General features: G+C 44.4%; 1 protein-coding gene across 1 annotated transcript in view; it reads right to left on the bottom strand.

Moving 5' to 3' along the window:
* Positions 1-23252: 23252 nt before the first annotated feature.
* Positions 23253-25139, bottom strand: part of COQ7 (coenzyme Q7, hydroxylase) — a 31740-nt gene continuing 29853 nt past the window's right edge. Inside the window, exon 6 of the mRNA XM_040356894.1 lies at positions 23253-23731. Within this exon, the coding sequence (XP_040212828.1) occupies positions 23654-23731 (78 nt within the window). The 3' untranslated portion in view covers positions 23253-23653. The remainder of the gene's footprint in view (positions 23732-25139) is intronic.

Here is a 25139-nt window from a genome sequence, read left to right as displayed (position 1 = left end):
TAATTGCAAATGTGAGGAGGCCTAATAAGTTCTGCATAGCTTTCAGATAAACTTTTTTTTAGCAAGGAATACTAGATATTAACATGCAGATTTTATCAATATTTTCCTGAGGAAGCCTAAACAGAGCTCTTCAGCACTAATCTGCGTATACACTCCATACCCTGCTTAACAGTCAGGGCTTATCGGAGAGACGTGACACCTGGCGCTCGGCCGATCCTGATCGCAGGGGAGTCAACTTTAGGTTGGAGAACCAACGACTTGGTCCTACAGAGGAGGACAAAAAAGGAACACGAATAGTAGTCCAGTGCAAAGATTAATGAGAGAGGTGTCCTATAAGGTAGTTATGGAGACGGGGCTAACCCACACATTGCTGCCACTGAGTCTAGCAGGAAAGCTGCTATTAGAATTTTTTTGGGGGGGGAGACATGCTTTGTCTCTTCTGCTTTAAAGTGGTTGTACACCCTGTATAACCACTTTTATCTACAGGTAAGCCTAGATTAAGGCTTACCTGTAGGTGCTCGAAATATCTCCTAAACCTCCATGGTTTAGGAGATATTTACAACAATGACGGGTGCCAATGTCTACGGCGCATGTGCACTTTAGAAATCGTGTCATTTCTAAAGAAGGTCATACCGTGACTGGTGGCTCCCACGCACATTACGTCATCGCGGCTCCGGACAATCACAGCTGATCCCTGGAAGTAACCCTCGGGAGAGATTTCAGCCGCCAGAGCGGTGTAGGAGGACAGCTGCGGGGTCTTCGATCTGAGGTGAGTATTACATAATGAGCTAGTATGCTATGCATACTAGCTTATTATACCTTTGCCTTTTTTGGTTTACAACCACTTTAAAGCTACTTACCTGCCTGTCTGCCCATGCGCAGCTTACTGTACAAATTGGGCAATGCCGAATCTGACCTCATCCCCGCCCGGTCAATGACATAGGCCAACGATCAAGACCTGGAGGCCGGCTGCCCGCCCAAAGATGTCAGCAGCTGGGCGGGTAACTTGGCAACCCTGCATCACTGGAGCTGAGGTAAGCATTGTTCCGCTTTAAATACATTTAGCTAAATTCACAAAGCGTTACGCCGGCGTATCAGTAGATACGCCGTCGTAACTCGGAATCTAAGCCGTCGTATGATTAAGTGTATTCTTAAACTGAGATACACTTAAACCTAGTTAAGATACGACGGCCTGCGCCGTCGTATCTTAGCTGTCTAGTTCCGCCGGCCGCTAGGGGCGTGAACGCTGATTTACGCCTAGAATGCGTAAATCAGCGAGATACGCCGATTCACGAACGTACGCTTGCCCGTCGCAGTAAAGATATGTCTGGGCGTATTTATGCGCTCGGCGTAAGCCGGTGGGCCGGCATATCCCAGGAAGTTGCGCAGGCGTAGTTGTGAGCATGCGCACAGGGAAGCGATCATACGTCCACGTCACTGCGCATGCTCCGTTGATGATACGCCGGGCGTAAGCCACTGCTCCACGCTCAGGCCATCATTAGCATAAGGTCACACCCACTTACACTTACGCCGGCTTACGCCTTCAAATTTACGTTACGCCGGCGCAACGTTGGGAGCAAGTGCTTTGTGAATACTGTACTTGCCTCTCTAGGTTACGTTGGCGTAGCGCATATGAGCTGTGCTACGCCGGCGCAAAGATGCGCCTATCTACCTGAATCTGGCTATAAATGCTTACATTTTAGAAAACTTGGAACCATGCTGTGCCATTAGATCTCTTAGTTGATAAATCAATGACTCAATATCAATATATATATATATATATATATATATACACACACACAGTATATCATCTCTTTGTTGTGTACAAATTGTTCAATATGTTTATAGATGTTCAATGATTTCCTGTGACAAAGAGTGAAATTGGAAATATCTTCAGAAAAAGGAATACATCCAAAATATTTCTACTCGTGAAATGATTACAGCGCTATGTACTCACATACAAAGGAACATTGCTTTGTAATTTTTTCAATAGTTCTGACTGGTGGCATCTGCTGTAATGGATACTTTCACATCAAAGTACTTTCTGCAAATCTTCTTCGTGATCCAGGTAATCTTCAACTTAAACCGTGAATGTGCTTGATGCTTGGCAGCCTGGTCACTATTATTGTAAACAAGTGGACAGACAGCTGGTGCATGCTTCAGCCATTATAATGATCACATCAAGGGGTTCTATTTTTAAGAGAACATAGGCAGTCTGTGAAGTGTCCATGTGAAGGCTGATTCAAATACAGTAACAAGTGAAACGACCTGCCCCTGACATGGATGTGGCCTGCAAATGTAGTCGACTCGGTAAACCTGTCATCGCTATGTTAATCTGACTTTCAACTTCGATATTGGGCTTTTCACCTCTAGTGGATGGCAGCAGAGTATGCTAAATGCTTTCCATTGTAGAATCCACTACAAAGTGTTAACTGCTGTATTGGTCATGAAGATAAACAAACAGATCGGAGGTGGTGATATCTTTATATGGACACGGTATAACTTTATTGATCTCAGAAATGCTTTGAGTGGGATATTTAAAGGTGTTGTGATAACTTTAGTGTAGGTTGCATTAGCTGTCTTCCTGCACAGCTTTACAAGTATGAGGATAAGAAGTGTGATCTGTCACTACCATCGTGACATGCCTCCGTCCCTATTGTACATATATACACATGTAGCACTGACCCCCGAAGGAGCTGCTGGTTTAATTTGGGCCTGCACTCTACTAATAAACCCCACTAACTTGGCTCAATCCCCTTGGCACAGCTGTGATGCAATGCAATACAATACAATGTAAGACAATACAAAATACCTGTATTATAACCCCAGGATCCACTGACTGCATTTGGAGTGAGAAAAACAGTACGCCACAACAACTGGATACTTAACCAGAGATATATTTTACTGTGAAATATGCAAATAAGTGATTACAGTAATTGTGCTGTCATCCCAACGTAAGACGACAGCACAATTGATGTTTAACATAAGCTATTTGAAAACAGTATACATAAACATTTTATACCTGGGAGCTCCCCCTACTTTATTAGCTATGCGTGAGATCTCACTTAAAGTACTTGGTCTTGGATCTTCTTTTCTTCGCTAGCTAAAGTGATCTGTAATCCACAGTTTTGATGAGTCAAATTGAAGTGAAAATGCTCCTGGTGTAACTGCAACAACTATTTTAAAATCGCTTGAAATGTCAAATTAGATAGGCCTCAAGCTTTCTCAGTTTCAGTTCCTCTGCTCCTCTGTGGAACTATAAATCTCAGTGAGGCCTGTATATGAGTCTAACTGTGTGTAAACTTAGCAAACTGTGGGTCGTGACCCGCTCACCCACTGGATCGGAGCTCCGGGTAGTAACTTTTGTTCAGGGTCCTTGCTTCTCCGTCAGCTCTGTTCAGCTCCGCTGGATGGATCCGGTTCTCTGATGCTCGGATGAGTGTCTCTCGGTCTCTGCAATCCGGCCACTGTCCTCTAGCTCTCCGAGCTCAGCCTTTCGCTCCCCAGCAGCTCGGCATCCACCTCCAGAAGGCTTTTTGTTTACACTCCTGTCTCCCCTCGTCTCCAAGGCAACCAAAATCCTCAACCCAAAACATCTCTCTGCATTACCAGTATTTGGGTCTCTCCTCGTCTCCAAGGCAACCAAAATACTAAACACAACATCTCTCTGCAATACCAGTATTTGGTCACTAGATGGCTCCAAATACTTAAACATAGCAATGTCCATAGACGTTGTATTAAAGTATGCAAACACACATCAATATACAAGAATGTCAGCGCTACACACTCCCCCTACTTTATCTCTTTGGTCCTCCAAAGAGGTTCAAATTGCTAACTCTATTCTGCATTTTAGCCTCTATACGGTTATACAATACAGACAGAGGAGCTTCCCACCAATTGTCATATGATGGGGAGCTATCCTGTGCACTCACAGCTGATACTACTGTGTCTGGTACAGATGTGCCAAGGGGTGAGGTGGGGTTGTCCCTTACTGAATCAAAAGTAGAGGGACCAGACAGTTCAAGGTTTCTTTTGCTGACAAACTGAGATGCTTCAGAGCATTCGCCCAATGTATCATAAGTCAGTCTGCGTGGTGGGCGAATGTCTCTCTTTGCACTTTCGGGGTATCCATTCCTTTTTGACAAATGTCGTCATCCCTCCTCTCAGTGACTAAAAATGGAGAGTAAATAAGAGTACTGGGCTCTTCTGCAAGATGAGTTGCCGGCACAAATTCTGGGGCCTCTGCCCTGAGAGTTCCGTTATTATCCTCCTCTACTTCTGAAGAGATATCGGCATCTGTTTCTGAAATTTCCGGAGGCCACAGCCAACTCATCTCCACTTCCTCATCTTCATCTGTAGAGGGTGCAGGCTGAGATCTGGTTATTGGCCTACACACATGGATGTGGATGGGAATTCCTCCTCTGTGCTTATCCTGACTGCCTCAGTGAGAGGTAAAAGGTGATTCCGATGCCAGGTTTTTATTGGTCCAGTGTTTCCTTCTGGCTTGATTTCATACACTGGGAGCCCTGGAAGCTTCCTACACACAACATAAGGCTGTGATCTCCAACGATCAGCCAACTTATGCTTGCCTGGGATGCCTAGATTCCTCAGCAAAACCCGGTCACCTGGTTGAAGATCCTGAACTCTTACTTTCAGGTCAAAGTTTCTCTTGTTCCTGTTGACTCTGGAGTTCGAGGTGGCTTGAGCCTGCTCGTAAGCTATCTTCAGGCTCCTCCGCAGCCTATCCACATACCCTCTATGGGAGGTCTCTGATGTGTGATCCAAGGAGGAACCAAAAGCCAGGTCGACTGGTAATCGGGCTTCACGGCCGAACATCAATCTGTAAGGTGAATACCCAGTGGCGTCACTTTTGGTACTGTTGTAGGCATGAACCAGTGCAGTAATGTGTTTACTCCAATGGGGTTTCTGTTCCGCAGTCAACGTCCCCAACATATTCAGGAGAGTCCTGTTGAACCTTTCCGGTTGATGTCTTTCGTTGTATACACCTGAGGCAGGAATGACAGTAACTCTCCACTTCTTTCCTCATGTGAGGCCAGTAGAACCTGTCCCTTACTAGTTGGAAAGTCCTCTCGGCTCCCAAATGACCATGATGATCGTGTAATGATCGTGTAAAGCAATCAGTACCCTCTCTCTGTGCTTTTCCGGCAGGAGCAGCTGCCACTTTGCTTCTGGATCATCAGAGGGGCCCCTTCGGTAGACCACCCCTTGTTGCAACTGCAACCGATCCCATTCTTTCAGTATCAGCCGGGCTTCCTTCTTGGGGCTCTTCTGCAGCACATCAGACTGTTGATGTTCCAATGCCTTCAGCACCAGCCCACACAGTGGATCTTCCTCCTGATCTCTCCTGAGATCCTTTCTGGATAGCTTGGGGAGACCCTCTTGTACAACCTGGGAGACGTTGCAATAGCACCTGGGTACTCCCGCTGAGGATACTCCCACTTCTTCAGCTCTGGCCCCACCTCTACCATGTAGACTTGTCCCTTCACAAAGGGCTCTTACCCCCTCTGGAGTAAGTTGAGTCCAGTCTTCTGATGGATTTCGGGGGTCATGAGGCCTTCTTGATAGAGCATCCGCATCTCGATTACCAACCCCTGGTCTGTACTTCAGGCTGAAGGTAAATGCCGAGAGAGCAGCTAGCCACCTGTGAACGGTGGCGTCCAGCTTTGCAGTGGTGAGCAGGTATGTGAGGGGGTTGTTGTCCGTCTTTACCACGAATTCAGCCCCATAAAGGTAATCCTTCAACTTGTCTACCACTGCCCACTTCAGAGCCAGAAATTCAAGCTTGTGAGTCGGATAGTTTCTTTCGGCAGGAATCAAACTTCTGCTCACATAGGCGATCGGCTGCAGATGCCCTTCATGCTCTTGATAGAGCACTCCTCCCAGTCCGTCATGGCTGGCATCCACATGCAACTCGTATGGTTTGGCAGGGTCTGCATAGGCCAAAACCGGAGCAGTGGTAAGGCTCCACTTCAATTGTCTGAAGGCTTCCTCACATCCTGGAGTCCACTGGTCCTGGATGGACTCTTTCTTCCTTCTGGGCCCTTCTTTTGGCTTCCTTGACTGATCTGGGCTTACACTAACTTCTTCCTGTTTCTTCAGGAGCTCAGTGAGTGGGTGGGCTATTTTAGCGAACCCCTCTACGAACCTTCTGTAGTACGAACAGAAGCCTAAGAATGACCTGAGTTCAGTCACGTTGGTGGGCCTTGGCCAAGAAGTGACAGCTTCTAACTTCTTGGGATCGGTTGCCACTCCCTCTTCAGACACAATGTGTCCCAGGTAATTCAATGAGGGCTGGTAGAACTGGCATTTTTCCATAGAGAGCTTCAGACCTTCATCATGAAGTCTCTTCAGGACCTTCTCCAGGCGTTCTTCGTGCTCTTCCAACGTTCTTCCAAATACTATGACGTCATCCAGGTAAACTAGTACTTCAAGTAGGTTCATGTCACCCACTGTTTTTTCCATCAACCTCTGGAACGTTGCTGGGGCCCCAGACAGGCCTTGCGGCATTCGGTTGAACTCAAAGAATCCGACTGGGGTGATAAAAGCGGTCTTCTCTTTGTCTTCAGGGCACATGGGGATCTGATAATACCCACTCTTTAAGTCCAGCACACTGAACCACTTTGCTCCCGACAGGCTCTGCAGAGCATCCTCTATCCGAGGTGTGGTGTACTGGTCAGGAATGGTCCTCCGGTTCAGGGTCCTGTAATCGATACATAGGCGTAGGGACCCGTTCTTCTTCCTGACCACCACTATTGGGGAGGCATAAGGACTCCTGGACTCCCGGATAATGCCAGTCCTCTTGAGTTCAGCCAGTTGTTCCCTCAAATCTTCCAGATCTCCCAATGGGATTCGCCTAACCCTTTCACGAAACGGCTTGTCTTCCTCCAGTCGAATTCGGTGGGTGGCACTCTTTGCCAAACCCACATCAAATTCACTTTTTGAGAAAGCTGCCCTCCATCTCAGAAGTTGGGCTTTAGCTCTTTCTCTCCATGCAGGAGTAAGAGGCGTATTCTTTGGGCAGAATTCGTCTACAGGGATTTCTGCTGCTGGTCCTTCCGTCGAACCACATGCTGCGACTGGAGTTGCTGGGCTGACCTGTCCTAACAGTAGTCTGGCTGGCACCCTAACTGGCACAGCTGCTGTGTTGCGGACACTGACTGGAACTTTGCCATGAGTCCTCTTCAATGCCCTGGTGGGCAATACTTCAGGGATAAGTTCTAACCCCTTTTTTTCTTCCTGGCTTGTATTTTCAAGGACAATGAAAGGACCTGTTTTTTTCCAGCTTAACTTGACGGAGGCTCTCAGGCAGACTACTTCACCTGGCTGGACTAACCTCTTTTCCCTATCCAGGAGCCAGATTTTTCCCACTCCCTCTTCAGGAGCCTCTTCCTCCTGTCTAAGGTCTCGGTATGTCTGGGCCAACATTGGATGTATTTTAGTGGGGAGGGTCCCCTTCTGCAGCACAAGCGGTGCAAGTAGCCTCCTCACCAAGTCAGTGTTCGTCCCAATGATGAGGGAATTTTTGTCAGCCCCTGGGGGACGAGGGCACACTATGGCCAAGGTGTCAAAAGTCTCAGCCTCTCCTGCTGTACTTGGGTCGAAGGTGAGTCTGACCGGCAGGTAACCATCATATGGGAAGTTCTGGGTGCCTAATCCCCATATCTCTAGTTCCTCCAATTTCTGTAACGGCAGGTGCTTGAGATGTCTGTCATAGAAATCCCTGTAGAGCAAGGTTACTTGGGCTCCAGTGTCCAGCAGGGCTTTCGTATAAATCTCCTCTACTTGGATGGGAACAATTGGGGAGGGTCCCACTAGCTTGGGGGGAAATCCACTGATTGCAGTACCTTTGACCTGCCTGGTGGCTTGTACCTTCGCCTTTGGTTTTGGGGGTCTCTCTCTTTTCCCTCCTGGCTTGTTGGTGACCTCAGTGGTCAGGGGTATATGAGTCGGTGTGGAGTTCGCTATTGCGACCGGGCGCCCAGTTGACTCCTTCACTGGGGCCCTCTGAAGTTTTTCCCCCAGTTGTTTGGATTTGGTTTCAGTTACTGGGCTTGGGCACACTCGCCTGAGATGTCCTACTCCTCCACATTTGAAGCAGACTCTCTGTGTTTGTTTCATAGGATGATTAATGGTAGGAGTCTCTGGAGCCTTGAGTGGCAGGACTTCTTCTGTCTGGGGTTTCACCAGACGAATCATCAACATGGTCATCATCTCCAGTATTTCTTTCTGGGTTTGGAACAGCTTCTCCAGTTCAGTCTGACCTACGGGTAGGTGGTGAATAGGTGAAAGCCATGATCCCTGTTCAACGCTTGTTGCCAATACATTAAGTTCCTGAGTGTCTGAGGGGACACCTATCTGCTGTATTTTAGCACTTGTGGTGCTAGGAGGTTGAAGTTTCCCCTGTTTTTGGTCCCTCTCAATCTCCATTTTATCCGCTTCATTCACTTTCTCAATGAGGACCTCATCCGGAGTTGAGGGATCTTCCAAATACTGCTTCAGTTGTAGCTTGATATAGTCACTCCTCAATCCCGTAGTCACAGATCTCCTAAATTTCCTCTTAACTAGCTCGGCTCCAAAATGCTCTCCATTTCCTTCTTCCTTTGATGTGAACAGCAGGCGGTCCTTGAGCTCAATGGCCCGAAATAGGAAGTTCTGAGGAGTCTCTCTATTATCCTGTGTCATATTTATCAGTCGATGAAACAGCTCAGTGGCATCTTCCTCCTCATAATAGCTTTTCAGTATCCTCTTTAGCTGGTTCAAGGTCAATCCACTCTTCCTCTCCAACATGCCCCTAACACTTGAACCTGGGCTGATGGCATGGATTACAGCCTCTCTAATTTCCGATTCCAGATATCCTTTTTGTAGCCCCAACTCTATTTTGTGTAGGAGGCTGGTGTAGGACAGTTTGTCCTTCTGCCCTCTTTCTCCTATCTGACCGTCAATGTGGAAATCCTTCCGGATTGTTACTTCCTGCAAGCGGCCCTGGGTGCGTTTCTTCAGTACCTTCCCAGTGTTGGGCGTTATCTGGCCATCTTTCTGGTCCTCCAAAACGACACGTAACCCATTAATGCGTTCAGCTATCATACTGGAGGTCTCCTGAAACCTCTCCTGTATGTTACAGTACTGTCGCTTCAGATCAGCCAGCTGTCGTTCTGCCAGTGATTTAACAGCAGCCTCTGCTTTCCTGTCTAAAGGTTCTAACTGCTTTTGACTGGGAGAGCGCCCTTCATGTTTGCTGGGGTGTGTCAGATGGAACTCTGTCTTTTCGGACAATTTTATACTGGCACCGTGGAAGTTTTCAGGGACATCCCGTTCCCACTCTATCAGTGCATAGGTGCAGTCGGTCCCAGGATCGGGTTTCACTGCGACCACGTAAGCCTTTCTGTCCGGGGACAATGCTTGTACCACCTCTTTAATTTGTTTCTTTCCCCAGTCGCTCTCTGGAAGTTCAATGACCACGCTCGCTTCTGAGCGTGTCCCTTCTGCTTCGCACCATTGGACTACTTTGATGGGGTCCATGATAGCGTGAAGGGGCGGGCTTGCTTGTAGAGTGACAGGAATCCCGGACGAGCCCCCACGTGTAGCACTGACCCCCGAAGGAGCTGCTGGTTTAATTTGGGCCTGCACTCTACTAATAAACCCCACTAACTTGGCTCAATCCCCTTGGCACAGCTGTGATGCAATGCAATACAATACAATGTAAGACAATACAAAATACCTGTATTATAACCCCAGGATCCACTGACTGCATTTGGAGTGAGAAAAACAGTACGCCACAACAACTGGATACTTAACCAGAGATATATTTTACTGTGAAATATGCAAATAAGTGATTACAGTAATTGTGCTGTCATCCCAACGTAAGACGACAGCACAATTGATTTAAACATAAGCTATTTGAAAACAGTATACATAAACATTTTATACCTGGGAGCTCCCCCTACTTTATTAGCTATGCGTGAGATCTCACTTAAAGTACTTGGTCTTGGATCTTCTTTTCTTCGCTAGCTAAAGTGATCTGTAATCCACAGTTTTGATGGGTCAAATTGAAGTGAAAATGCTCCTGGTGTAACTGCAACAACTATTTTAAAATCGCTTGAAATGTCAAATTAGATAGGCCTCAAGCTTTCTCAGTTTCAGTTCCTCTGCTCCTCTGTGGAACTATAAATCTCAGTGAGGCCTGTATATGAGTCTAACTGTGTGTAAACTTAGCAAACTGTGGGTCGTGACCCGCTCACCCACTGGATCGGAGCTCCGGGTAGTAACTTTTGTTCAGGGTCCTGTGACTGCAACTTGCTTCTCCGTCAGCTCTGTTCAGCTCCGCTGGATGGATCCGGTTCTCTGATGCTCGGATGAGTGTCTCTCGGTCTCTGCAATCCGGCCACTGTCCTCTAGCTCTCCGAGCTCAGCCTTTCGCTCCCCAGCAGCTCGGCATCCACCTCCAGAAGGCTTTTTGTTTACACTCCTGTCTCCCCTCGTCTCCAAGGCAACCAAAATCCTCAACCCAAAACATCTCTCTGCATTACCAGTATTTGGGTCTCTCCTCGTCTCCAAGGCAACCAAAATACTAAACACAACATCTCTCTGAAATACCAGTATTTGGTCACTAGATGGCTCCAAATACTTAAACATAGCAATGTCCATAGACGTTGTATTAAAGTATGCAAACACACATCAATATACAAGAATGTCAGCGCTACACACACATGAGCAATGATCATGGGACTTTACATGAGGCGTGTCGGTGTCTCTTCCAAAATGATGAACCATAGAATACATGTAGTTAGAAAATCGAAATTGAACATGCCATGATCTAAAAATACGCGATTTTTGAGCAATAAGCCATTAAAAGGTCATTAAAGCAAGCTGACATATTAAAATACACACAATTGGTAAATAAAATTCATATTGTGCTGATACATGATGGTATATGCATGAACAAAAACATGATGGATGTAAGTTGCAAGAACCAGGCTGTCTTGACATCCTAAAAACTTGTTTCGTGGATTCTGTCCACTCATCAGGAGTATGGTATAGGAAATATCTATAATTGTCAGTAAGTAAACAAAAATATATATATATATATATAATGAAACATACGGTAGTAAAAAAAAATAATTTCCTATAAGGGGAAAGAAAAAAATGATCTTAAAGGGGCAAGAAGTCTGATATTTACAAGTCAGCTTTAGAGAATGGCCCAGCTTCTAAAAAGGGGAATAGGGGTGTCAGATGCAGTGTCTGACCCGGGGATGAGGCAAGAAAAACCCATCCAGACCAGGAGAAAAGCCAAAAAACAGGCCAGGGAACCACAGTGTAGTCCATAGGAAAGATGGAATAGAGGGACAGCTCAGGTCCACATTAATCTGAAAAAATATATATGTGTAAGGATATATACATGAGTGCATAAAATATTTTAATTCGGAAAAGTGTGTTAGCTGTGTCCAAAATACCCAATAAAACATGGGAGTGAAGAAACAAAAAGAAACCGGGGGGGAATGAACAAACCACCAATGCATATCTATTGGAGGTGTTGTGGAAATTGTATTATATTATATTATATGTGGACATTTTATTCTAAGATGTGTATTTTATAGATTGTCATCTATCTCCCTATGTCTGATTTAATCGAAGAGCGCTCTAGTTGAATGGGTTGAATTGGGACCAGCGGTAAAAACAATAGGTAGGAAAACCTTCTCATGGACTTGGAGACGTGTTCCCTGTGTGTGTGTGGACGTTTGTCGGTTTGTAAGTATCAAGCGCAATGCGTTGGGCTTCTTGCCTTCAAATGTCTATGCACATTAGAGAAGCGAAGTCCGCATAACGAGAGAAACCTATTATATCTCTGTTGTGGCTACACTTTCCCTTTTGGATATATATCTGCTTTTATAAGAGGACATTGATATCTGCCTTGTTGGTATACTTGTACCGTATATTGACAACAGCAGTAGCAATGTCCCCGCAGATCTTCTCAAGGCTGTAAAAACAAATAGAATGATCCTCAATAGATACTGGTTCTGAGCAGTATTGAATGGGCTCCATGCTGACTGTCATATCCTGTGATGCCATTTCTTGTAATGCCATTTCGCATGGAGGAAGCCACTGGCTGTTGGGGCCATGACTTCCTGTTTGTGATTCCTTTTGTTGTCCATGAATAAAAACCAAGTGCTGTGCTCGGGAGAGGAGTCAAGCGGAGGATGTAAGCACGAAAGCATGGTGGTCATGTCTGTTTATTTGGGTATATGCAGGAAACAGAGCGATACTAAGATGCATTATACCATTAGGCTGAAAGGTGTCAGGGCACTAGTTCTATTGCCCACGGTTTCGCGCACATGCGCAGAAGAACGGCGCTATCGTGCACATCTATGCAGCGCACACATGCGCGGCCCAGCAGCGCGACGGGTGTGTGGACGCGCACACGGTAACGCACACGCGCACAGGCACGCACGCGGCTCCCTCAGAACTGTGACCGCCCTATTTAAACCTGCTCCTGACACATGACAGGTTGCTGGTTTGTCATCAGCTCCTGTATGTGTTTCTGCCGTTTGACCTTGCCTTTGACCTGGATTGCCTGACTTCCCGATTGGATACCTGACCTCTGCTTCACTTCAGATTGCTGCCCTCTCTAACCCTTGACCCCGGCTTGTATATTGGACTTTGCTGCTCTCTCTAACCCTTGACCCTGGCTTGGATATTGGACTTTGCTGCTCTCTCTGACCCCTGACCCCGGCTTGAACCTCGGACTTTGTTGCTATCTCTGATCCCTGATCCCAGCTTGCATCTCAGACTTTACCTGTCTCTTCAGCCGTTGTTCCCGGCTTGTCTTGAACTGGTCCCCTGCTGCTTGAGCATCCTGTGGTTCCGGATTCCTCACCTGCTCATCCTCACCTGGATTGCAACCCAGCTACCCGCTCTCGGTACCGGTGCCTTCTGGTGCTTTCCCCCCTCTGTTCCCATCTCCAGAGGGAGGTCAGCTCCGGTTCGCAAAGGTGAGCCGTCCGCAGCATCTCGGCCTCGGTAAGTACGATCCCTGATAAAAGGGCGCTTTAAGCGCAGGAGATATGGAGTATGCATAGTGTATATAAAAATCTCCAGGACAGAGGGGAGCCGTGGAATAGGTGATTAAGCATTGTGTGAATCAATAGGGTCGCAGGAACACAGATGTGCTCTAGTGAGAAATAAAACTTACATCCATCATGTTTTTGTTCATGCATATACCATCAAGTATCAGCACAATATGAATTTATTTTACCAATTATTTGTATTTTTTTTAAATCAGAAAAATTATTTGTATTTTTATATGTCAGCTTGCTTTAATGGCCTTTTAATGGCTTTATTGCTCAAAAATCGCATTGTGTATTTTTAGATCATGGAGTGTTCAATTTCGATTGTAATACATTTTCAAACTACATGTATTCTATGAATCATCATTTTGTAAAGTCCCATGACCATTGCTCCAGTTTGTATGACTTTGTTCTGGATTCTTCAAGCAGACTATTATACAGTCAGAGCTGAAGAGGGTCACAGAGGGAAAATTCGACCTGTCTAGGTATATACATACATTCAATGGATATTCATCCTGTTATCTATGACACAAATCTGAGTGACAGAAAGAGGAAAATGCAAATGACGGGCTTTTGCCTAAAAGCAAAATTAATGTTTTTAAAAATAAAGTACAGCAGGGAGAGCATCTTTTTAATGTGACAACAAAGGCATCATAAAAAAAACATAAATTCCTATAAGAAGAAGTGTGGGCAAATTAAAAAAATAAACATTCATACTTACCTCCATGCTGCAGCATCTGTCCAGTGCTGCAGCTGTCCCTTGCCATCTCTACGCCCAAGATCTGAGCAATCATGTGATCGGTAATTGCTCAATTCTCAAGACCGCTCTGAGCAGAGAGCGGTGACTGTCAGTCAAGGCTCTCTGTTCTGCCTCTTAAACAGTAGCTGGAACGCTGGTCTGTGGAGGCGACAGGAGCGGTTGACTCTCTCTCTCTCAGCAGCACACCGAGGGGCGGAGCCAGCTGCCGGTCAGGTATCTGGGTGGATCCCAACATTATTGTCGTGATTAGAGTTGAGCAGACACCTGGATGTTCGAGTTCGGCCGAACTTCGGAAAAAAGTCTGGGTTTGCGACCCGAACTTGACCCCGAACCCAAACCCCATTGAAGTCAATGGGGACCCGAACTTTTCAGTAATAAAATGTCTCTAAAAAACTAATGGAAAGGGCATGGCAAGTACTCTGCAAAAAATTTCTGAAGCAGGACTGACTCCTATATATTTCTCTCCCTAAGCACAATCAGGAACCTTTCCCTAAAGTATCTAATGCAGAGTATCTCACAGGAACATATGCAGTGCTGGTGTAATATGATTTCTGAAGCAGGACTGACTCCTATATATTTCTCTCCCTATAAGAAAAATCAGGAACCTTTCCCTAAAGTATCTAATGCAGAGTATCTCACAGGAACATATGCTGTGCTGGTGTAATTTGATTTCTGAAGCAGGACAGTCTGACTCCTATCTAATTCTCTCCCTCAGATCAGATCATCAGCAGCAGCAGCAGCATTTCCCTACCCTATCTAAAGCAGAGTGACGTGCTGTGCTATGTGCCTCTAGCTTATATAGAGGCTGGGTCACATGCTGCACTGGCCAATCACAGCCATGCCATTCGTAGGCATGGCTGTGATGGCTTTTAGGTCACACAAGTAAAACAAATGATGATTGGCTGCCCTGCAGCACGCCATTACATTGCCAAACACCGAACCCAAACTCACAGCAAATTGTTCGGGTTCGGGTCCGGGTACCAAAAACCCAAAAGTCTGGTACGAACCCAAACTTTACAGTTCGGGTTCGCTCAACCCTAGTTGTGATACATCCATAAACTGGAGAAGTAGCTCTGTGACATCAGCCAACAGTTGGCTAATGCTTGCTTCCAGCTGATTCTGGGTCACGGGAAAACACAAGTGCACTCCTGTGATCCAGAAGAGAAGTATGGCCAAAAAAGCTTTGGCCATACTTCTCTTTTCATTTACATGCTTCGGAGATGCCTTTAAAGTGGATAAAAAGTGGGTAAACTGACTATAGTGGGTAAACTGACACATGCCAAGGTCCTAGGAGTAGTCCCGGACTCTGAACTCTCCTTCAAGCCCCACGTCCAATCACTGTCCACTTTAACATCAAAACTGAATACAACACCTGACCCCATAAATTCTACCCTTAACCCTTAAAGTGACACTAAATGAGATCCCTATTCTTCAAAAATTATCCAGACACATCCACCACTTAAATATGTAAACCCAATATTTAATATTCCTGCACTTGTATGAGAAAATATCCTGTTCTTTGTATAGCTTGTTTTGTGTGAAATCTTGTGTGTTTCTGCCAGCCCCTCTGCTTTCCTATTAAAACCTGAACACACTAGGCATGAGAGCACAGCATGGTCAGTTTTCTGGCTGTGCCTGCTCTTCTCCAATGATTAAACTTGTGCTGACATGCCCATTACCCTTCCTTTTAGGTTTAGATCCACTTTAAGGTTAAGTGTTAGCGTCAGATTAAAGGTTAATTAGTTGTTACACTGGGGATCGAAAGTTTGGGCACCCCAGGTAAAAATGTGTATTAATGTGCATAACGAAGCCAAGGAAAGATGGAAAAATCTCCAAAAGGCATCAAATTACAGATTAGACATTCTTTTAATATGTCAAAAAAAGTTAGATTTTATTTCCATCATTTACACTTTCAAAATTACAGAAAACAAAAAAATGGCGTCTGCAAAAGTTTGGGCACCCTGCAGGATTATAGCATGCACTGCCCCCTTTGCAAAGCTGAGACCTGCCAGTGTCATGGATTGTTCTCAATCATTGTCTGGGAAGACCAGGTGATGTCAATCTCAAAGGTTTTAAATGCCCAGACTCATCTGACCTTGCCCCAACAATCAGCACCATGGGTTCTTCTAAGCAGTTGACTAGAAAACTGAAACTGAAAATAGTTGACGCTCACAAAGCTGGAGAAGGCTATAAGAAGATAGCAAAGCGGTTTCAGATGTCAATATCCTCTGTTCGGAATGTAATTAAGAAATGGCAGTCATCAGGAACAGTGGAAGTTAAAGCAAGATTTGGAAGACCAAGAAAAATATCAGACAGAACAGCTCGCAGGATTGTGAGAAAAGCAATTCAAAACCCACGTTTGACTGCACGGTCCCTCCAGAAAGATCTGGCAGACACTGGAGTTGTGGTACACTATTCCACTATAAAGAGATACTTGTACAAATATGGTCTTCATGGAAGAGTCATCAGAAGAAAACCTCTTCTACGTCCTCACCACAAAAATCAGCGTTTGAACTTTGCAAATGAACATATAGACAAGCCTGATGCATTTTGGAAACAAGTTCTGTGGACCGATGAGGTTAAAATAGAACTTTTTGGCCGGAATGAGCAAAGGTACGTTTGGAGAAAAAAAGGGCACAGAATTTAATGAAAAGAACCTCTGTCCAACTGTTTAGCATGGGGGTGGATCAATCATGCTTTGGGGTTGTATTGCAGCCAGTGGCACAGGGAACATTTCATGAGTAGAAGGAAAATGGATTCAATAAAATTTCAGCAAATTCTGGATGGTAACTTGATGGCCATCTGTGAAAAAGCTGAAGTTAAAGAGAGGATGGCTTCTACAAATGGATAATGATCCTAAACACACCTCAAAATCCACGGGGGATTACATCAAGAGGCGTAAACTGAAGGTTTTGCCATGGCCTTTACAATCTCCTGACCTCAACATAATTGAAAATCTATAGATAGACCTTAAAAGAGCAGTGCGTGACGGACAGCCCAGAAATCTCAAAGAACTGGAAGACTTTTGTAAGGAAGAATGGGCAAAGATACCTCAAACTTTTGGCTCTGTATGCCACCAGAATTAAATTAAAATTGAAGCAATCCAAATGAATTTAAAGTGAAGACTTCCAGCTTTAATTCAGGGGGTTAAACATAAATATCAAGTACAAATTTTAGGAACTACAACCATTTGTATACACAGTCCCCCCATTTTTAGGGGCTCAAATGTAATTGGACAAATTAACCATTTGCTTACTGGGGCACATATACCCCCTTCCTGCCCAGGCAAAATTTCAGCTTTCAGCACTGCGTCGCTTTAAATTAAAATTGCGCGGTCGTGCAACGTGCCTCCCAAACAAAATTGATGTTCTTTTTTTCCCACAAATAGAGCTTTATTTTGGTGGTATTTGATCACCTCTACAGTTTTTATTATTTGCGCTATAAACAAAAAAAGAGCGACAATTTTGAAAAGAAAACACAATATTTTTTACTTTTTGCTATTATAAATATCCAATTTTTTTAAAAAAAATAACTTTATTTTTTTCTCAGTTTAGGCCGATATGTATTCTACATATTTTTAGTGATTAGTTTGGCTACAAAATAGGGGATAGAATTCTGAATTTTTTTTTATTATTTTTTTTTTTACTCGGCGATCTGCAAATTTTGTCAGGACTGCGACATTATGGCGGACGCATCGGACACTTTTGACACATTTTTGGGACCATTCACATTAATACAGCGAACAGTGCTATAAAAATGCACGGATTACTGTAACAATGTGACTGGGTGGAAGGGGTTAACACTAGGGGGCGAGGAAGGGGTTAAATGTGTATCCTGGGAGTGCTTCATACTGTGGGGGGAGGGGACTGACTGGGGGAGGTGACCGATGCTGTGTCCCTATGTACAAGGGACACAGCATCAGTCTCCTCTCCCTGACAGGCACACGCATCGGCATCTCGTTGACGCGCCGAGCGTGCGTGCACGCCGCCGACTCCACTTGCGCGCCCCCCAGTGGCTGAAGGCCGGAACCCGTATATAGACGGCCTCCCGGCAATTAAGAGCCACATTGTGGCCGTAAAAACACGCCGGGCGGGCGGGAAGTGGTTAATATAATCATAAATAAAATGTTAATTTTTTATATTTTGTTAAGAATCCTTTACTGGCAATGACTGCCTTAAATCTGGAACCCATGGACATTACCAAAGACTGGGTTTCCTCCTTTCTGATGCTTTGCCAGGCTCTAATGGCAGCCATCTTCAGTTGTTCTTTGTTTGTGGGTCGTTCTGCCTTTAGTTTTGCCTTCAGCAAGTGAAATGCATGCTCATTTGGGATGAGATCAGGTGATTGACTCAGCCATTGCAGAATATTCCACTTCTTTACCTTCAAAAGCTCCTGGGTTGTTTTGGCTCACTGTACTGTGAAGTGCCGTCCAATCAACTTTGCTGCATTTGGCTGAATCTGGGCGGACAGTATATCTCTAAACACTACAGAATTCATCCGGCTGCTTCTGTCTTCTGTCACATCATCAATAAAAAAACAATGACCCAGTGCCACTGGAAGCCATGCATTTCCATGCCATCACACTGCCTCCACCATGTTTTACAGATTACATTGTGCGCTTTGGATCATAAGCCGTTTCATGTTTTCTCCATACTTTTTTCTTCCCGTCATTCTGAAACAGATTAATCTTAGTTTCATCCATCCAAATAATGCTTTTCCAGAACTGGTCTGGCTTTTATGTTTTTTTGGCAAAGTCTAATCTGGCTTTTCTATTCGTTAGGCTTATGAATGGTTTGCAATCTTGTGGTGAACCCTCTGTATCTGATCTTGTGAAGTCTTCTCTTGATTGTAGACTTGACAATGAGAGAGTGTCCGTTATGTGAATGGGGTTTTCTTTACCATAGAGGGGATCCTGCGATCATTCACCACTGTTGTGCTTACATGGATGTCCAGGCCTTTTTATGTTGCTGAGCTCACCAGTGCTTTCTTCTTTCCTCAGAATGTACCAAACTGTTGGTTTGGCCACTCCTAATGTTGCTGATATCTCTCTGATGGATTTGTTTAATTTTTGAAGCATTACATTGGCCTGTTTGACTTGCATGAACAGCTCCTTTGAATGCATGATGTAGGTTTTTACAGCAATAGATTGCAAATGCAAATATCACACTTAGAATCAAATCCAGACCTTTTACCTGCTTAATTATTAAAGAAATAATGCAGGAGTAGCCCTGGCCATGAAACGGCTTTTGATTCAACTGTCCAATTACTTTCGGTCCGTTGAAAACTATTTCTATTTGGCTATTCTTAACAGCTGTAATTCCTAAATCCTTTCTCCAATTTGGATATGCATACCCTCAAATTAAAGCGGGGGTTCACCCTTAGAGGGCACTTTTCCCCCTTAGATTCCTGCTCGTTATTACTAGGGGAATCGGCTATTTATTTTAAAATATGTGCAGTACTTACCCGTTTACGAGACGCATCCTCTCCGTCGCTTCCGGGTATGGGCTTCGGGAATGGGCGTTCCTTCTTGATTGACAGGTTTCCGAGAGGCTTCCGACGGTCGCATCCATCGCGTCACGATTTTCCGAAAGAAGCCGAACGTCGGTGCGCAGGCGCAGTATAGAGCCGCACCGACGTTCGGCTTCTTTCGGCTACGAGTGACGCGATGGATGCGACCGTCGGAAGCCTCTCGGAAGAATGTCAATCAAGAAGGAACGCCCGCTCCCGAAGACCATACCCGGAAGCGACGGAAGAAGATGCAGCTCGAAAACGGGTAAGTACTGCACATATTTTAATATAAATAGCCGATTCCCCTAGACCGAACGAGCAGGAAGCTAAGGGGAGATTTTTTTTTTTTTTTTAAATGGGTGAACTCCCGCTTTAAACCCTAGAGTGTGCACTTTCAGCTAATATCCATTATAATAACTATAGCTTAAATATGTATTAAAAAAAAAAAAGAAACATTGTGCCTGTGTCCAAATATATATGGACCTAACTGTACATTTCCAAAGAGTTTATGTCATATTAGAGTAATGTGTTGTACATGCTCACTCTTTCTCTATCTAGCTAAAGGAGTTGTAAAGAAAAACTTTTTTTTTTGCTGAAATTACTGTTTACAGGGTATAGAGACATAATAGTTAACTGATTCCTTTTAAAAATGATTAAAAATAGATAAAAATCAATCATATAATGTACCTACAGTTTCAGTTTTGTTTTTGCATGCTGTTTCCTCCTTCTGTGATGTACAGCGACTCAGAGCCAATACAGGGCAGTGATGGTTTGTAAAACGAAACTGATTGGTGTTGAGGGGTTTTAAACACACAGTAATCACACCTCCTTGATTAAGCTCCCATGACTTTTTTTATCAGGAAACAGACAACCAGGAAGTGTTCAGAACAGAGAAGGATTACAGCAACATCAGAGCAAAAACTAACAATGAGGACATGAAACCAGGACTGCAGTAAGGTAAAGGAAGCTATTTAGCTTTAAAAAATAATGTGTACAAGAAGTGCCATCCAGGTGAATTTAGTTATTACACCCTCTCACTACACTAGTCTGAAATGGAGGATTCTTCTCTTAAGGGTTTAGTTTTCTTGGAAGGTGAAGAAGCTGAAGCAACTAGTGTACAGGACCAATACTTAGCATATAGATGGAAAACACATTCTACACATATGTATATCCACCTCCCCTTCAGAAGGTTTTTACTCCTTCATGAACAGGCCATTTTTTGTTATTAACTGGTAATTGCACAGTCATGGAACGCTGTACCCAAATGAAATTTAAATATTTTTTTTCCCAAAAAAAGAGATTTATTTTGATGAAATTTGATCACCACTTGGTTTTTTTATTACCTAAAACGAAAAAGGGCAAATATTTTGGGGATTTTTTTAACGTTCTGCTATAAAACATATCCAATAAAAACAATTAAAGAAAAAATCGAATTTCTTCATAAATTTAGACCAAAATGTATTCTGCTAACAGGTCTTTGGTATAAGTCGCTGGCGGTGATCAGAGACTTATAGATGGAAATGTGATAGTGAGGCAGCCAATCTTGCACTAACTGACCCTGACTGGGGACTGACTAACTGCAGTTGACATCACCAGTGACAATAAAACAGTGATCAGTGCTAATACTATACACTGTCACTGTACTAATGACACTGACTGGGATTAACAATCAGTAATATGAGCTCATTTTTAATACAAATGTCTTTGTATCTTATCCCCGCTTTGCAACACAGGTCTCTGGGCTGTGATTGGACCAGGGGCGTTGCTAGGTGGCAAAAAGACCAGGGGCTTCAGTCCGAAGTCCGAGGCTGGCACCAAGGGGGGGGGCAGGGTGATCGTGGCCCGGGATTTTTTGGCTGGAACGGTGGGGTTGTGTAGCGGGGGGGGGGTAAGTTCACTTGCTGGTTGTTGCCTGGGGCTTACCCGTGCCCATCAATTTTGAACACTAATCTCACCTACCTGACACACTGGCCTATCTGACATACATACACTGACCTCACCTACCTGACCAGGAGACGGATTTCATGTGTCCTGCAGTTCAGTTCAGCATCAGCTGTAGTGTGCGGTGTGCAGCGCGCCCATCATGTGTCACAGCAGGCAGCCAGAGGAGGAGAGGAGACTGCTTGGATTTCATCGCCAGCAGTGCCCATGATCAGACAGTCAGACAAACCAAGATCCGGAGCTCTTCACTCTGCCATCCGCCCCCAGCACAGCTCAGGTCATGGGTGCTCAACCTGTGGCTCTCCAGCTGTTGCAGAACTTCAAGTGCCATCATGCCTCTGCCTTTGGGAGTCATGCTTGTAACAGTCAGTAGCTTGCAATGCCTCATGGGAATTGTAGTTCTGAAACAGCTGGAGAGCCACAGGTTGAGCACCCATGGCTCAGGTCATCAACACACCCCAGCGCAGCAGGCTCCTCCAGTCATCCTCATCCCCTCCTCTACAATCATCGGAGCAGTCACTGGCAGATCTCGCCCGATCGATCCTCCGCTGCTCTTATCTCTCCCGCCCTAGCGCCGAGCAGGGGATCTCAGTGATGTGGCGCGGCGGCATTGTAATTCCCGCCTTCTGGAGCCTGTAGCGACTATGATGGACGTCACACGTTCCGCAGTCCCGGCATTGGACGTCCATCATAGGCGCTGCAGGCTCCTGAAGGCGGGACCCGCTATGTCACTCAGTGACTCGGCCGCACTCAGCGTTCCAGATCAGTCGCTGCTCGTCGGCGCTCGGGGCTAACAATTGGATGGTGCCTTACCGAGACTCTGTTTTTTTGGGGGCTCCAGCCCCCCCTAGCCACGCCCTCCTGACGCCCCTGGATTGGACACAGCCGATAAGCAGGTCCCAGCCATGGATCATTGGCCAGGATCTGCTGACAGACTCCCTCTGTGTACAATCACAGCAGGTGTCGGGGTGGGGGTCCATGTGCGTAAGCTAAACACCGGAAATAGGCAGCGACGTACTAGTATGTCACTTTGCCTGTGTGGGTTGCCCGCCTGCAATATACTGCAAGTGAATACACCTGAACTCCAGCCAACATTTTTTTTTTTTTTGGGGGTTTTGGACACAATGGGGAAGAGTTGAAGTTATAAATATGTTCTTATAACTGGCTGAGTACTCTTTACCCACAGACCTGTAGTAAAGAGAAAGAGCTTCAATGGAAACATGGATGGCAATAAACTTTTTTTTTTTTTTTTTTTTTTAATGGTAGGAGAGAGTTTGAACCTCTGACAAGTCTTTATTGTTACCTACATTCTCTTAGGAAAATTTGCACTCACTTACCGTCCTTGTGGCAATGGACACCAATACATTATGTGAGAGAACCTCTCCCCAACATGGAACCAGACAGCAATAAAAATCTGATAGAGGTTTTGACTGTACCCTACACAATACAAAAACTAAAAAAAAGTCTGGCCTTTTACTTTATAGCTACAAGAAGAAATTCTGGTACATCTCTGTTTTGGATATACGCCATGAACGCAAAAAAGGATGAAGTAACAAGGGCAACAATGTTGGAACAGTTACTATACTTTTAAAAAAGATAAAATAAAAAAGACAAGGATGGTAGCTGCCTTACTGTGCAAGACTAAGTTATGCTCCTATACTTTGAGAATTAAGAGTACCCAGCATGCTGTCATTGCAACATCTGCCCCCTTTCCCATCTTTCCAGTGTTCACACCTGTTGTATTTTTTTCCAAAAATCATTAGCAATGCTGAAGCCCATATAACCCTGCATCACAAAATGTGCTCAGTCTTCTGGGTTGAGGTGCAACCTTATAGTGGATTGGGAAGACTATGGGGTGCTATGCCCAACAGGATGTTGATTTTGCAACCAATGCTGCCTAGAGCTGGGCTATTGGTCTTCCAAATGATATACATTAAACAAATAACTTTAAAAAAGTCAAATTCAATGTAGAAAAATAATTACAATTTATTGACCAATTCATAGTTCTACCCTTCTGACAATTTCAGCAATACAAGATAGGAGAATAATAGAATGAGCAGTTTTTATTACCTACAGTATATTGTTTGGTTGTAGTGACATTTAAAGTGTCCAGTGAAGAACGCAATAAGAAATGTTCACATTTAGGCCAAATAAAAACTTCACTTGGTTCTGTAAATATATTTTTATGTAAGCTTTCAGCTTAAATTACATACACTGCCACCTAGTGGCCACTTATAAAACTGCAAAAAGCATTACTTGCTAAAGCATAAGGCAGCTGCCTAACCACAATAATGCATTGTGTAAAAACAGCTTCATTGCAGAAGAAAGGAATATGCTTAAATTCTCTCCGAAACTCCTTTTCTTAGACACGTTCAGATAAATAGACAGCTGCTCGGCATCCGGCTTGTATAACAGTCTTCAGCACCGAATAAGCTGGAGCCTGCAGGGAAAAGAGGCATTACATTGTCAGAGGCACTTCGGCAGACAGTTGATGTCCTTTATCTATTCCTTTGAAGTTTGGAGACACAAGATTGTCAAGCTATTTTTACAATGACCTATGATCTCTTAATGTAGAGGTAAATTTAGTTCATCTGGCATCAAAGCATGTCATATAGCAGGTGCCTGAGGATAAAATGAGCCTAATTATCAGTTCTGGGGGGCTATTGCAGGTCTGATCACCCACAATCCACGCAACTTTTTATTTTGATGGGATAGTTTTTTCATAGAAAACGAAAACATTTATTTTGTTCATTTTCTTGTAAACAGTTAAAAAAATTCAAAAGCAGCACAACAAAAAGCAAACAGTGGTATACCATATATAACTTGTTTTGTTTCCAGAACTGATTTAAACAATGGCCTATGCAAAAAGTCAGACGGAATTTTTTCATCGGATATTCCGACCATGTGTATGCCCCATCTGACTTTTTTCATCGGAAATTCCGACGGAGTTAGAAAGAGAACATGTTCTCTTTTTCGCCAATGGAAAAAAATTTGATCGGAAATTCTGATCGTCTGTACAGCTGCACGATTAATCGCGGAGAGAATCGCGATCTCGATTCTCCCCGCGGGATGACCCACGATTCTTCTGTTTCACGGCCAGTTCCACGTAACCAGCATGGAACGCAAATGGCGCCGATATCGGAACCGACGTCAGCAGCCTGCGCCGCTGGATGGATGCCTGGGCTTCTCTTGCAGATCTGTACAACTGTAATGCCGCGTACACACCATCACTTTATGTGATGAAAAAAAACGACACTTTCTGTGAAGTAAAAAATGACGTTTTTGAAACTTCAATTTTCAAAGACGAAGTTGCCTACACACCATCGTTTTCTCACAATAATCTTGCAAAGTGAGGTTACGTTCCACCACGTTTTACCATTGAAGCTTGCTTCATAAGTAGCTTCTGGGCATGCGTGGATGAAAAAACGTCTTAGAAAACAACGTTTTTTGATACACACGGTCAATTTCTGTGAAGTAAAAAGTGCACTTTTGAAAAACGACACATAAAATTGAAGCATGCTTAAATTTTTTTTGGTCGTTTTTTACAAGACATAAAACGACGTTTTCCCCCACACACAGTCAATTAAAGTGACGTTTTTAAAAACGTCATTTTTTTTCATCACATAAAGTGATGGTGTGTACGCGGCATAATGGTTGCTGGCGGTACTGCTTCGGATGTATTAATCTTTATCACAGTTCTGTACAACTGTGTGTATCCATGCGCCACCCAATGGTTGCTGGCGGTACTGCTTCTGATGTATAAAAAAAGAGACCAGTGATATGTCTATAATGTTAAAGACCATATAACTCCTATGAAAAAAGCAGAATCAAAGTTTGATTCTGCTTTT

This window comes from Rana temporaria, chromosome 6 (assembly GCF_905171775.1).
Source record: "Rana temporaria chromosome 6, aRanTem1.1, whole genome shotgun sequence".
Lineage (NCBI taxonomy): Eukaryota > Metazoa > Chordata > Amphibia > Anura > Ranidae > Rana > Rana temporaria.
Note: the sequence above shows the minus strand (reverse complement) of the source record. Positions and strands in the feature narration are given on the sequence as shown.